We start from the raw sequence: 15,629 nt of genomic DNA on the forward strand, positions 1-15,629 counted from the left end.
TAGCCCTGGTGGAAACTCTGGATTGCCGAATATAGGTGTCAATGGTGAGGGGAAGGATGTAAGTCTGCGTTTGACTGCCACCGAGTCCCAGACTTGTAGCAGTGTGTCGTGATTGGGGAGCCCTTGAGGTTTGGCGGTCTATCTGGCCTCTTTAGAAAAGGCACCTTCCACAAGGAGAGCTTCGCTAGCGCCCGGTTATGGAACATCCATCGTTTTTCAGACTCAGGCCTGCTTCACTCCACCAGGTGTCTAAGTTGCAACGCTCTAAAATTTTCTAGGAAGATTGGGATACTCAACCCTCTTTTGTCTGGAGGTCTATGGGAGAGATCTCTGTGCACACGAGGAAGTGCCCCTGCCCAGATGAATTGTTTCACCACACTTTGTATCTTATGGAGGATCCCCGGTGGTGGCCAGACCTGTATGGTCTGAAAATATAGAGTGCTTTTGGCAGGATAATAAATCAATCATGACACTTATAAAGCGCACTACGTACCCGTGAGGGTCTCAAGGCGCTGGGGGGGGCAGGTGCTGCTAATGATCGAAGAGCCAGGTCTTGAGAAGTCTTCTGAAAGCCAGTAGGTCTTGGGTCTGCCGTAGGTTGGTGGAGAGGGTGTTCCAGGTCTTGGCGGCGAGGTGGGAGAAGGATCTGCCGCCGGCGGTCGTTCTTCAGATGCGGGGGACGGTGGCGAGGGCGAGGCTGGCGGAGCGGAGCTGGCGGGTGGGGGTGTAGAAGTTGAGTCGTCTGTTGAGGTATGCTAGGCCGGTCTTGTGGAGAGCTTTGTGTGCGTGGATGAGGAGCTTGAAGGTTATCCTCTTGATGACGGGGAGCCAGTGCAGGTCTCTCAGGTGGGGTGTGGCGTGGCTGTGGCAGGGGATGTCGAGGATCAGACATGCCGAGGCGTTCTGGATGCGTTGCAATCGTCTCAGGAGTTTGGCCGGCGTTCCTGCGTAGAGGGAGTTTCCGTAGTCCAGCCTGCTGTTGACGAGGGCCTGGGTGACTGTTCTTCTCGTCTCGGTGGGGATCCACTTGAAGATCCTGCGGAGCATTGTGTTGAAGCAGGATGAGGAGACGGCGTTGACCTGCTTAGTCATGGAGAAGGTGGAGTCGAGGATGACTCCCTAGGTTGCGTGCGTGGTCGGTGGGTGTCGGGGTTGTTCCTAGTGTTGTCGGCCACTAGGAGTCGTCCCAGACTGAAGGAGTGGAGCAGAGGATGAGGACCTCCGTCCTCTCCGAGTTCAGCTTCAGTCAGCTGTTCCTCACCCATTCGGCGACTGCCTTCATTCCTTTATGGAGGTTGGTTTTGGCGGTGTGAGGGTCTTTGGTGAGGCAGATGATCAGCTGGGTGTCGGCGTAGAAGATGATGTTGAGGTCGTGCTGTCGGGCGACGTGGGCGAGGGATTCCATGTAGATGTTGAACAGCATTCATTGGGCTGAGGGATGAGCCCTGGGGTATGACGCAGATGATTTTGGTGGCAATGGAGCGGACGGGGGGGAGGCGGACGCTCTGAGTTGTGCTGGAGAGGAAGGATGTGGTCCGTCCAGGGCCTTCTCTTGGATCCCGGCGTCGTGTAGGCGTGTTCGTAGTGTGCGGTGGCAGACCGTGTCGAAGGCGGCTGTCCGGTCCAGGAGGATGAGGGCCGCTGTTTCTCCGTTGTCAAGCAGGGTCCTGATGTCATCGGTGGCAGCGATGAGGGCAGTTTCGGTGCTGTGGTTGCTGCGGAACCCGGACTGGGACGGGTCCAGGACGCTGTTCTCCTCGAGGAAGCGAGTCAGCTGTTTGTTGACGATTTTCTCTGTGACCTTCGCCGGAAACGGGAGCAGGGAGATGGGTCGGAAGTTCTTGAGGTCCCTGCGGTCCGCCTTGAGTTTCTTGAGTAAGGCGTTGATCTCGACGTGCTTTCAGCTTTCCGGGAAGGTTGCTGTCTCGAAGATGTTGACTACTTTCCGGAGATGGGGTGCGATGGCTGTGCTGGCTTTGTTGAAGATGTGGTGAGGGCATGGGTCTAATGGTGATCCAGAGTGGATGGTGTTCATGATCTCGCTGGTGTCCTCGTCTTTGATGCTGGTCCAGAAGAGCAGGCGGTTGGTGCAGGTGGTGGTCGTGGGGGCGGTGGATGTCGTGGCGTTGAAGCTCTCCTGGATGTCGCCGATCTTGCGGTGGAAGAAAGTGGCCAGCGAGTCGCACAGGACTTGCGCAGGCGAGATGTCGTTGGTGTTGGAGCTGGGGTTGGAGAGTTCCTTCACAATGTTGAAGAGCTCTTTGCTGTTGTATGCGTTATCTAGGCGGTCTTTGAATGAGGCCCTCTTGGCAGCTCTGATAAGTTGATGGTGTCTGCAGGTGGCGTTCTTGTGGTCTGCGTAGCTGTCCGGTGTTCGTTCGCGGAGCCAGTTCTTCTCCAGTTTTCGGCATGTTCGTTTGGAGGCCTGGAGGTCTTCTGTGAACCAGGTGGCTTTCTTGCTGGTGTGGCTGTTGGAGGGGATCTTGAGCAGGGCGAGGTTGTTGGCGCAGTCCTTGATCCATTGTCTGAGGTTACGGGCGGCGGTGTCTGGGTCGGTGGAGTCGGAAGGGGGCTCTGGGCGAGGGTGGTGGTTAGCTGGTCTTCTGTGACCTTGCTCCAGCAGCGTCTAGGCATCTGTTGGGTGTGTTGGTGCGTGGTGGGCTTCCTGAAGGTGAAGTGGATGCAGTGGTGGTCGGTCCAGTGAGGTTTGGTGGTGTGGTTGAAGGAGACGTGGGGGCTTGCAGTGAAGATGGGGTTGAGCATGTGGCCGGCGGCGTGGGTTGGTGTTGTCACGAGCTGTCTGAGTCCGAGGTTGTCGATCAGGGTGGTGGAGTTGGTGTCGTTGTTCTCGAGGTGGAAGTTCAGGTCCCCGAGGAGGATGTAGTCCATGGAGTCGAGGGCATGTGTGCTGATGAAGTCAGCGATGGAGTCGCTGAACTGTGGTCCCGGTCCGGGGGGGTCTGTAGACGAGGGTTCCTCTGAGGGTGGTGTTGGGCTCGGTGTGAATCTGGAAGTGAATGTGTTCGGCGGTGCTGAGGGTGTCGTCTGTGTTAGTCAAGACTCTGAGGGTGTTCCTGTGGACGATGGCGATTCCTCCTCCTACACCGTTGGTGCGGTCCCTGCGGGGGATCTTGTAGCCTTCCAGGATGGCTATGGTAATGTCGGGAGCTGAGGTGGGGTTCAGCCAGATCTTCGTCAGGAAGGCGAAGTCTGGGGAGGTAGAGTCGAGAAGGTCCCAGAGTTCGATGGCGGGTGTTGAGGAGGAAGCATCTGAGGTAGTTTGGTCCTTCGGTTGGTGGTTTTGCAGGCCGAGTGCGGGTGAAGCTGCAGTTCCGGCAGGTGAAGAGTCCTTGGGTGCGATTCGGGGTAGCCCAGTAGCAGGTGTGTTCTCGTCCGGTGTTGAGTGCGTGGAAGGTGCTGGCATCGTAGTACTGTTGGGCATTGTGGTGTTCGTGGGGGCCAGGGGTTCTGGCGCTGGGCATGGACTAGGCGTGGACGGGCGCAGACGGTTTTGCCTTAGGCGCGCCTTCGGCCTTAGGCCTTGATAACTACAATTCGGCCTAGAAGAGATAGTGAGTGCTTTTGCCACTGCCAAAGGTCTTTCTGGATTTGGGAGATGAGTTTAGCATAATTCTGCTTGACCGTTCGCGTGATAGAAGACGCTAGATCTATCCCTAGGTAGGTGATTGTGTCTCAGGACTGGAGCTCTCCATATGTCGGCTGCTCCTCCCCTCGCCGGTCTGTGCCACTACCAAGGTGTAAGACCATGGATTTCCCTACGTTTACCCTAAATCCGGAGACCTGGCCAAAGGAGGACAACTCCCGCAAAAAGGCTGGTACTTAACGCTCAGGGGTCTCCAGGGTTGCCAGAATATCATCGGCATATAAGCTCACTGTATGCCGTCCACCCCTCCCCCCCCCAAATGGTATACCTAAGATGTAGGGATTGTCCCGATTTTTTGTGTGCTAGGGGCTCCACGTAGAGCGCAAAGAGAAGGGGTGACAACGGCACCCCTGTCTCGTGCCCCTCTGAATCTCAAAGGGCCGTGAGGCCACTCCATTTACCCTGATTACCACTTTAGGCCTGTCGTAGCAGCTCGCTACCCAGGCTCTGAATCGATCTACCACGCCAAAGTGAGATAAAGTTTTATCTAAAAAATCCCAGTCGACTCTTTCGAAGGCCTTTTCGGCATTGACCGACAGCAGCAAGGCATTCATCTTGGTGCGATGGGCATTGTTTATCAAATGCAGTATGCGTTTGGTGTTGTCACTGCTTTGAAGATTATATATGAAGCTGGATTGGTCCTTGTTCGATAATTGCTGGCAAGCACAGGCCCAATCTAGCCGTGAGAACCCCACTCAACAATTTTAAATCCAGGTTGAGAAGGGAAATCGGTCGATATGAACTACACTGAGTCACGTCCTTCCCAGGTTTAGGAATGACTAAGATATCAGTGGCCAACATGTCAGAGGGGATGGTCCCAGGCCCCTGGAAGGAGTTGAAAAGCTGCGTTAAGATCAGGCCCAGAAGTGGGCAGATGGTTTTATAGAATCCCGCCAAAAAGCCATCGGGCCCGGTGATTTCAGTGATTTGAAATGGAAAATTGCACCTATCACTTCTCAATCCTAATGGGCGCGTCCAGAGCTTCCGTCCCTATGGTGTTCAGCGCCGACGTGGCAGCTCGTCGCTAGGTAGTCAGTGATGCATTTGTGCAGTTGGTGGGACTCCCCTGCTCTATGAAGTAGATTTTCCCTGAGTCTCCACTTCTCCTGTGGTCTATGAATCGAGGGCATAGAAAGAGTCAGTGTCACTGCGTCATGATCTGAGAGTGCTGCTGGGATAATGTTCACTGTATCTACCAATGTTTTTAATTCTGTGGACCCTATAAAGGGATCTAGCCTGGCGTATGTGTGATGTGCATGAGAGTAGAAGGAAAATTGTGTGCCTTGAGGGTGAGCCATCCTCCAAAGATCCAGCAAGCCCCTGTCCCTCAGCCACTACCTCCCTGTCTTGAATAATGTCCCAGTTTGGCCATAGCGCTGACCCAACCGATCCTTCTCTGCATCTTCTCTTCTCTTTAATATATACTTGGCCCCCCTGGCCAAGATAGTCCAATCTTTCGGCTTCGAGATAGTCTCGTACGCCGATGACACGCAGCTACTATTTTCAATAGGCAAAAATATTACTGACGAGAAACTACGCTTTTCAGGCGGTATGCTAGCAATTGCGAACTGGATGAAGGAGCGGTATCTGCTGCTCAACCCGGAAAAAACTGAGCTTATGCTCTTTGGTAAGGATGCCCACTTTTGGACTCCTGACTGGTGGCCCCCCCTATTGGGTGATGCACCAATGCCGTCCTCCTCAGTGAAAAGCCTGGGGATCCAGCTGGATGTTATGCTTAACATGAAAGATAATGTAAAAAATATTGCAGGATCATGTTACTATAACCTGTGCCTACTACGTAGAATCAGTCCCTATCTACCATTGGAACACCGTAGAACTGTAGTACAGGCAATGGTAGTGAGCAGGTTAGACTACGGAAACGCCCTGTTGACTGAAGTAGGCGTTACCACTCTGGCAAAATTGCAGGTAATACAGAACACCGCCGCCAGAATGGTTCTAAATTGTCCCCCTGGAACCCCATCCCTCCCCCTGCTCAGACAACTGCACTGGCTTCCGGGGCAAAAAAGATCTCTGTTCAAAATATACTGTCTCTCCTTTAAAGCTCTTATAGGGGAGGGACTATCCTACCTCCAAAACAAACTTTCTAAACAATCACATGAATGCAATTTAAGATCTAATGCCTTGGCTCTTTTGAAGATCCCTCCCATTCGGTTAACCCACACAGGTGGCAGAGCTTTCTCGTATATAGCCCCCAAATACTGGAATTCACTACCAGTGGCCCTGCGAAAATCTAGCACCTATATGTCTTTCAGGAAACAATTAAAAACATTCTTGTTCTAAGCCTGCTTCTTCATAATGTAGCTCTTTCTTTATTCCCCTCTCTAAATTCCCATTGGTAAAGCACTGAGATGCCCCCGGGTGAGTCATGCGCTATATAAAAATCCATAACATAACATAACAACATCCATGACCAAATTTAGGTCTCCCCCCACAACTATCCCCCTGTTTTGGGAGCACAAGACCTCAGACAGTGCCTTCTTAAGAAAGTGTTCTTGTCCCGAGTTTGACGTGTATATTGAACCCACTACCAGAGGGGCACTCTCCACCCATAGCGTGTGGGCCAGTAGACAGTTCTTTACTTCCGCCCCTTTGTCCCCCACCGTACCCTGGGACGTTTTAGTGATCAGTATGGCCACCCCTGCCTTCTTCTCTGACGTGGAGGAGTAGAATTGGTGGGGAAAGGCTCTGGATCTCATTCGGTGCCAGTCTTTGAGGAGGATATGAGTCTCCTGTAAAAGGCACACTGACGCCCCTGAGTTCTCTAGATAGAACAACAAGCTCTCCTTTTAATGGGGTTGTTGTATTGTATTGTATTGTAAGGGGCATTTATAAAGCGCGCTGACACCATGGGTTTCCTGGCGCTGGCAGACTGCTGGGGGACTGGGAGGGTTTAGGCAGACTGAGGGAAGAGCCATGTTTTTAGGGATTTACGGAAGAGAATAAGGGAATTGGAAGTTTTGAGAGAGATGGGGAAGGAATTCCAAAGTTTGGGGGCCAGAAATGCGAATCTCCGGCCTCCAGATCTGCAGAGTTTGACAGGGGGAGTGAGTAAGAGGTGCAGGTGGGAGGATCTCAGGTTCCGAGAGGGGCTGTAAGTCCTGATGAGAGATTTCAAAAAGGCAGGACAGGAACCAGATAAGGATTTAAAGGTAAGGCAGCCGATCTTAAAGGCTGCCCTCGAGGCGACGGGGAGCCAGTGCAGTTTTAGAAGGAGGGGTTTGGCGGATTGCCATTTCGGACTCCCAAAGGCCAATCTCGTCGCTTGATTCTGAACGAATTGTAGTCTGCAGAGAGATGTTTTGGGCAGACCATGATAGATAGCATTCGAGAAATCTAAGCGGGAGAGGACGAGGGCCATGATTACTTGCAGGAGAGCTTCAGGAGTGAGGAGATAAGCCACCTTCCTGATCCTGCGCAGCTGGAACATGCAGGAGGAGACAACTGTCCCCACCTGAGGCCCGAGGGAGAGACCGGAGTCAATAGTAATCCCTAGACTTTTTACCGAGGCCACAGGGGTGGGGGGAAGGCCAAGTTCTGCCGGCCAAAAATGCGGACCCCAGTGGGTAGAGCTCTTACCAGGGAGGAGAAGCTCCGTCTTTCCGGGATTCAGCTTAAGCTGATTTTGGCTTATCCACGAAAGGATGTGGGACATGACAGCCTGAAAGTTGGGGATAGCAGAAGGGGAATCAAGAGGGAAGATGAGTTGTAGGTCGTCCGCGTAATTGAAGACGGTGACGTCCCACTGCCTCAAGGAAAAAAGAAGGGGTCGAAGATAAAGATTGAAAAGAAGGGGGGCAGAGAGGAGCCCTGAGGGACCCCACAGGGCAGGTGCTCCCGAGGAGCTCTAAAAGTGCCCAGGCTAAGGGTCTGAGACCTCCCGGTCAGGAAGGATTTGACCCATGCCAGCGCCAGGCCCTGGATGCCAGCTTGCTTGACACGGTGGAGAAGGATGTTGTGGTCCACCGTGTCGAAGGCAGCCGACAGATCTAATAAAACCAAGGCCTGGGGGGTACCCTTGTCAGCACCGTCTCTCAGGGCATCCAGCACGGCCAAGATGACAGTCTCCGTAGAGTGGCCGGGTCTGAAGCCGGCCTGGTTAGTCTCAAGAAAGGTGGAGTTCTCAATAAACTGTGAGAGGCAGGTGGTGACATGGGCTTCCAGAATTTTGGAGAAAAAAGGCAAGGGAGAGATGGGGCGGTAGTTCGCCGGGACGGCGGGATCAGCCCCAGGCTTCTTCAGTAGAGGCACCAACACGGCCTCCTTGAAGGAGCGGGGTACCGTACCGGACGACAAAGAAGAATTCAGCAGGGGAAGGATACAATCAGGTAAAGACTGGCAGATATTTCGTAATATGGTGGGGGGACAGCAGTCGTCTGGGGATCCAGATTTAACGCGGGTGGCCAGTGTGGCCAAAGCGGTAGGGTCTAAGGGCGGGAAAAGTGTGAGAGAAAAAGCGTTATGGGGGGGAGAAGCAGGGCCAGCGCCAGGGGGGATAGTCAGAATGGTATCTTTGATCGAGGCAATTTTTTGGACAAAGAAAGTGCTCAGCGCGTTACATGATTCTTGTGTGGGGGCCTGAGTCGGAAGTGTCCTAGGATCAGAGGTAAATTCATTGAGGATTTTAAAAATCTCCTTAGACTTGCAGGGGGCAGATAAAATTTTGTCTGAGGCATAAGCTTTTTTGGCGGCGGAGATAGCAGTTTTGTACTTGTTCCGCGCAGCCACATATGCACTTCTGCTAGATAAGCAGTAGTCTCTCCTCCACCTGCGCTCGAGTCGGCGGAGTTCTAACTGCAAAGTCTTAAGGTGAGGGGTAAACCATTTATGGGAATGATAGTGTCGGGATCGGGGAAACTTGGTTAAAGGTGCGAAAGTATCACTGGCTATAGTGAGCCAGTCAGAAACTTGTCCCTGAAGCTCGTCAGTACTTGAGTCAGTGGGGAACAGAGGACGGGTAAGAGAGAGATGAGATAAGAGTTTGGAGGAGTCGGCGACTCTCCACTTGCGTGCGGTGCCGCCCTCCTGCAGTGGGGTCCTGATCTGGCCGACGGCCGAAAAGGTGATGTCAATTAGGGAATGATCAGACCACACACAAGGTGTTATGAGTGGGCAGGAGGACTTGACCCCGTGAACCCAAATGTGGTCAAGGATATGGCCACCGCTATGAGTGGCAGACCTGACTAGTTGTGTAAAATCCAAGCTCGAAAGGGCCTCAAACAGTTCGGTGGCATGGGGGCCGGCATCCTCATTCTGAAACCAGTAATTGAAATCCCCGATAATGATAGTACGGGGGGAAGAGGTGGCAAGGTTGGTTAACTGTTCAATAAAGGAGGAAGGGAAGGAAGGCATAGGGTAGGGGGGACGGTAAAGTACCATAAGGGTAACTGCGCCTACCTCGGTCCAAAGACGGAGGACCAGGTTATCCACGTCGGGGAGGGTCATATTGGCAGAGGCAATGATCTTGAGATTCTTCCGTATTACCGCTGCCACCCCTCCACCGGAGCGGCCTCCAGGGCGGTTGGTATTCAGCAGAAAGTAGTCAGGAGGTAGTGCAGCAAGGATGTCGGAGAGGGAGTCGTCAGTGAGCCAGGTCTCAGTTAGTAAAAGGACATCTGGCTTCTCTGTCATAAGAAGGTGGAAAATATCGGCTTGATGCCTGACCATGGAGCGAGTGTTGAGGTATAATACCCGGAGCTGCGACTCGGCAGGGACAGGAAGGGTGGGAAATGACGACGGCCCCAGCGAAGGGGAAAAGTGACCTGAAATCCCCAGTGAGGAGATCCTGGTCCAGGTCTCGGGAGGTAGAGGGCAAGCAAAGGTTTGTAGACTCATTAAAGTGGAGCGGGAATAAGAGATGGCAGGGGCAGCGTCCCTGGCCCCTGGGCCCGTCCGGCCGCGGACGGGCGCAGACGGGCTTAACTCTGGCGCAACTCCGGTGCGTCTACGGCGCGCCCGCTGCGCTCGTCCGCTGCGCTGACGCATGAGGGACGTTTAAATAGGCTGGTGACGAGGGAGGTGGGAGGAGTCAGCAGGGTGGGATGGGAGGGGTTAAAAATTGAGTGAATGGCATCCAGCGCTAGTAGTCAGCTGGGACAAGGAAGCTGCTCTCAATCAGCAGAGAAGAAGGTATTAAAAACGAGGTCACAGCGCCCAGCGCGCGCAAGCCCTCTGCCACAGGGCTGCTCGACTGCACAGGAGTGATAAGGGGCGGAGCCTAAATAGGCTGGTGACGAGGGAGGTGGGAGGAGTCAGCAGGGTGGGGTGGGAGGGGTTAAAAATTGAGTGAATGGCGTCCAGCGCTAGTAGTCAGCTGGGACAAGGAAGCTGCTCTCAATCAGCAGAGAAGAAGGTATTAAAAACGAGGTCACAGCGCCCAGCGTGCGCAAGCCCTCTGCCACAGGGCTGCTCGACTGCACAGGAGTGAAAAGGGGCGGAGCCTAAATAGGCTGGTGAGGTGGGAGGAGTCAGCAGGGTGGGATGGGAGGGGTTAAAAATTGAGTGAATGGCATCCAGCGCTAGTAGTCAGCTGGGACAAGGAAGCTGCTCTCAATCAGCAGAGAAGAAGGTATTAAAAACGAGGTCACAGCGCCCAGCGCGCGCAAGCCCTCTGCCACAGGGCTGCTCGACTGCACAGTTGCCGACATCCCGGGGGCCCGGCAGCGAACGTAATTTGTCAATTAATCTTTATAAAAGTACTATAACAATGATATGCAGGTTTACAAACACGGAGATTATCAAATACGTCATTCTAGTATCATCCTATCCATAATTGAACTTGTTCCTAAACACCTTCCCCCCTAACTTTCGTCTGCCTTCATCTGCCCAAAGTGTGACATATGGTTCTATATCTGTTTATCTGGTGCTCTCCAAAGGACAACTAGTATATTTATCCTGTAGAACATTTTGCACTCTCTGAATCCAACGGGTACTTCATAGTCTTTTTGTTGCAAAGTTCTACAACAATCTGCACAGCACGTCCTCCACCAGAATACATGGTTCAGCCAGTCACTGCTAGACAATGATCCACACCCCCCGCCTCCAACCACGCTATATATTGCCCCCAAATATCCACTGGACGGGAACGGGTGGGCATCTGTTCCCAGTATCGTGTCAGTTGGTCCTTGCAATAACTGACTGAGTGCAACCAGCCATTAACCGCAGGCGGTCTAGCTCTTTTCCAGTGCACTGCCACCTGCCGCTTAGCCAATAATAGTAGCATTGACACCAACTTACGAGTTTCACTCGGGATCTCTTGGACATAACTCAACAGTACAACTAGCGGTGTAAGCGTTATCTGCACAGTTGTAATGTCTCTAATGTGCCTGGACACCTCTACCCAAAATCGGGCTATCGGACTACAGCACCATGCAAAGTGTATAAATGCAGCTCCCTGATATCCACATCACCAGCATTTCGTGTCTGCCGAAAGGCCCATACGATGCAACTGTACAGGCGTGCGGTACACTCTATGTAAAAAGTTAAAATGTATTAGCCGAAGCCTGTAATTCGGCGATAGGCACTCTAGCTGAGAGCAGCAATATATCCACTGTTGCTCCGTGATTGGTGTTTCAATGTCATTTTCCCAGTCTGCCCTCGAGGTGTATGATGCTATGGGGATGTCTTTTGTGTGTCATTGTATATGCGAGTGATCAGTTCCTTGGGAGAGGGATTAGATAAGATATTCTCTAGTGCTGGGAGAGTCTGTGGTTCCCGGGGGTAGTCGGCGTATCGCGCCTCGCAGGCTGCCCTGATCTGATAAAATAATAATGCGTCTGATGCTGTAGGTGTCTGCTCTTTGCACATATCTTGTAATATCAAGAATGTGGAATCTGGAAATAGATCCCTGCCCGCCACCAGCCCATGCGCTTCCGCCCGCCGAGTAGTGGCCTTATCTACAAGCTGGGTCAACAGTGGGTTTCCTCCCAATGGCATGGATGGAGCGTACAATTCCTTTATTCCTGCTTGTTTTGCTATAGGATACGCCAAGCCCATATTGTCACTTCTACCATATCAATTTCTTGCTGTGGTCGCTTATAGGTCTGGTACACTGCCGCATTCAATGGGATTGGTGCAGCTCTATCTATCTCTATCGCTACATGCGGTTGGAATGGTGTTGGGTTCTGCCAAAAGTGTAGAAACTGCGCCTGAGCGCTGTACGCATAGAGTTCGAAATCGGGGGCAGCTAGTCCCCCCTGTACAAAGGGCAGCGTCAACAAGTTCCAGGCAACACGTGGCTGTCTGCCTGCCCACACCAACTCAAGCACTGCTGTCTTGAGTCGTCGGAAAAAATGTACAGTAAGCGGCATTGGTATGTTAACATCCTAGCAGTGAAAGGGGGAGTTTTTTTTCCATCTTTGAACCTTAGTGTCAATCCAGTCTATAACTTGCCCATAGTTAGCCAACCACAAGTCCTGCGTGGATCTACTTATAATTATTCCTAGATATCGCGTCTCCGACTCCACCCATTTTGTGGGATATTCTGTTGTGAAAGGGTTTGTCTCTTCTGTGAGTGCTAGTATCGTAGATTTGGTCCAGTTAATTTGGATCCCAGTGAGACCCCCGTACCTGATCAATTCCCTCATTATAACGTCAAAGTTATCCTTGGGGTTAATCATATAAATAGTCATGTCATCTGCGTACATGGAGATTAAGAGACCCCTGGATGTAAATCCTATGCTTCTGTGCGTGTGGTGCTGGCAAAGCCTCGCCGCCAGCGGCTCAGTCGCAATGGCGAAAAGCAATGGCGACAGAGGGCATCCCTGTCTTGTGCCGCAGGTAATATCAAAAGGGTCCGACACCTGTCCGTTGACGCGCACCCTTGCCACCGGGTTGGAGTATAAGATTTGAATCTGTTGAATAAAAGCCGGGCTAAGACCCATACGAGACAACAACTTGAATAGAAATTTCCAGTGAATCAAATGACCCATATCTTTTATTGAAGGACTTCCAAACTCAAATGCTCATATCATTCAATCAATCAAGAGTCTGTATAGGGCGTCTACTCACCTATCAGGGTCTCAAGGTGCTGGGGACGGGGGGCATCTGATCCGTCTGGATGTAGAGGTTCAATCAAAGAGCCAGGTCTTGAGGTCCTTCCTGAATTGGGTCAACGACGTGGATTGCCAGTGGTGAAGGGGCAGGGTATTCCAGGTCTTGGCGGTGAGGTAGGAGAAAGATCTTCCTCCGGTTCTGGTCTTGTGGATCCATGGGTAGGAGGCCAGGGCAAGTTGGGCGGAGTGGAGATGTCTTGCCGGTATGGCGAATGTGAGGCAGTGGTTCAGGTGTTCTGGTCCTGCGTTGTGGAGAGCTTTGTAGGCATGTGTGAGGAGCTTGAAGGTGATTCTCTTGTTGATTGGGAGCCAGTGGAGTTGTGTTGGGTTTGTGATTGTTTCATTCGGGGGTTCGGTGGGTACTTGCCCTTTGTACATATTGTACACACTGATTATTTTGTACTCTTTCTATTTTGTATGGCTCACTTATTTTCACTTACACTGCGCCGTCACTTGGAGCACCTATTGTTGATTATAGTATGATGATTGACTTTTTGATTAGTTATTTCAAACACAAAACTGAACATCCTTATTTTTGTGAATTTCTCCTTGCTTCCTTTCTTTGTTGAGATTGACTTATTGCTTCCTATGTTAAGTTTCACCCATTACTTGTTAAATTGTAGCAAAGAAATCCTGGTAGAAGTGCCCAATCTTTATTTATGTTGTGCGCTCCTTTCATGTCTAAATGTCCCTCTGCCAGCAGGCAGCGTTTACATGGTTTATTGGGCAACAAGTCTGACATTTTGGGATAATGGGACAGCAGTTCTTACAGTCATGTCCTTATTTCTTCTATGTGCTCAGAATTAATTTACATTACTCAGCTTCATAATGATCTCTCATGGACCTCTCATAGACTGATCAGTAACATTAATTACCTGCTGCAGGTTTTAGCTGAGCAAAGCATAACAGTACAACATGTCAGTACCAGAAGAAGGGAAACGACTGCAGAAGGATACATACTGGTTCAATAGCCAAGACGAATTTTGCAATTACAGTATTTATGGTTTTTTGTAAGGGTGTTATAACCTAAATAATGAAATACAGAGTGGCTGCTTGATATTTATCAAAACATAAGTAGTTATATACCTAAAAGCCTATCATTTTATTATAGATTTAATTTCTGAGCATGGAAAAGAAAAGGGCAAACTGTTGTCAAATTAAAACTAACATTAAATGTTTACCAATAAGTTAACGTTCCAGATTACCTCCAAAACGTTTTAAATGTAGCACAAATATTTTCTTTTTTAGCATCCCAAAGATACCCAATGGCAAAGGATGTATTGATTCAAACTCACACATCGTACAGAAGAAGAAATCCAACATGAATGGTAATGGAAGTGCTCCACAGAGAGCAAAGAGTGCACCTCCTGCTCTTGTGAAAAAGCAAGGTACATCTTAAAATGTCTCTTTGATTTATGTGTGTGTGTGTGCGCGCCGCTGATGCTGGGTAGCTCTAAGTTATTAGGTTGAGACCGACTCCTTTCTATGGAAGCATTACCAAAAACACTAATACTTCAAATATGTTTTATCTCAAATGTTTTTTTTTCTGGAAGAAGTTTAAAGCGCAGCATCAGCACAATGCCGTCCACTTGAGCTAGAAAAGGACAATGCGGTTGGCATTTTTTTCCCTGCATAGTCTCTAAGCATATGATTAGCAAGTGTTATCCATGCTGAGCAAAAAAGGAATTTTGCCATTCAAGACAGTGTGACAGTTTGCATTGGTAAAATACCATTTAAACCAACCTATCATAAGTCAAACCGCTCCCGACACGTATACTGCTTTTGTTGGAACTTGTGCGAGAAGTCACGTTTTACCCAGACAAAAGGGGGCAGCCAGTGTACATTCAAACCAAACACAAGTGTAGAGTGCTGCTTACATTATGCAAACCACCAATAGTAAATTGTTTGCAAGTGTCTTTATATTCAACTTAAGGCATCAAATTTGATAGGAAGATGTAATCGTCCTCCTCTTTGGGCCCGGAGAAAGCCCAGAAATCCACCCTGTAACTAATGTGGAGAGCAGTGTCTGTAAGCGCCATCTCTTCCCCCGATCCAGTGTTGGTAGCAAAATCAGAGGGTAACCCCCCAAACATTGTTTTTAAGAAAATCAATTCTTTATTCATTGCTTAGTGACGAGAAAATAAAGCCAATGTGGTTTGCTGCCCATGCAACCTTTTTGGGGCCCATGGAAAAAGCCATACAAAACCTTACTTCCATTAGTAACCTATTACTTTAGGCCAATTAGACACTTAACTCATTAGAATTTGTTGAATGTCAACATGGTAGTCAATAAAATAAGTGTCTATAGGCAGTACATGACCACAGCTAGAACTGTCCATTTGTGATCATACATATGTAGCGTCATAGTAGATTACATTCAATTAAATTGAAAAGTTACATTTGTTTTAGTCAACTCAGTGGTGAGTAATGTGTGTTTTGTGTAGAAATAAATGGTCACATGAATTGACTACCCAGCATCACACCTATGGATTATTTAAAATGCAGTTAATCAGTGTCAAGATAGTGTTTGTTTTCCGTATGTCTAACAGCAAAATATACACAATATTGTGTTACATATTCATATTTTATGAAGAAGCAACATTTAAATAAATGTTAAACAAACAATTTTGTAAATTTCTACAAAGTCACTTAAATAACTATGTTTCTGCAATAAAAGATCCTCTTGCATTGTTCATTGTGCTGCATAGTTTACTTATGGTTCAAATGTTTTTATTGATTTTGATTTAAAACACACACAAAGAATGCCATATACATTTAGTCATTGTCGAGCTAGCTCACAACAGAACATTCGGAAGGTGCCAGTCAAGAGACGGATGCCAGCCCTTAAGCCAATATCCGCTCATTTCGTGTGTCTAAAAGCAACAACCTATAAG

At 49.8% G+C, this 15,629-nt stretch overlaps 1 protein-coding gene across 2 annotated transcripts in view; it reads left to right on the top strand.

The window, feature by feature from the left end:
* Positions 1-15,629, top strand: part of BTBD8 (BTB domain containing 8) — a 419,591-nt gene that overhangs the window by 378,041 nt on the left and 25,921 nt on the right. For both annotated transcript variants that reach the window (XM_078646322.1, XM_078646321.1), the window contains one exon: positions 13,984-14,123. In XM_078646322.1, the coding sequence (XP_078502448.1) occupies positions 13,984-14,123 (140 nt within the window). The remainder of the gene's footprint in view (positions 1-13,983; positions 14,124-15,629) is intronic.

This window comes from Lissotriton helveticus, chromosome 1_1 (genome assembly GCF_964261635.1).
Source record: "Lissotriton helveticus chromosome 1_1, aLisHel1.1, whole genome shotgun sequence".
Classification (NCBI taxonomy): domain Eukaryota; kingdom Metazoa; phylum Chordata; class Amphibia; order Caudata; family Salamandridae; genus Lissotriton; species Lissotriton helveticus.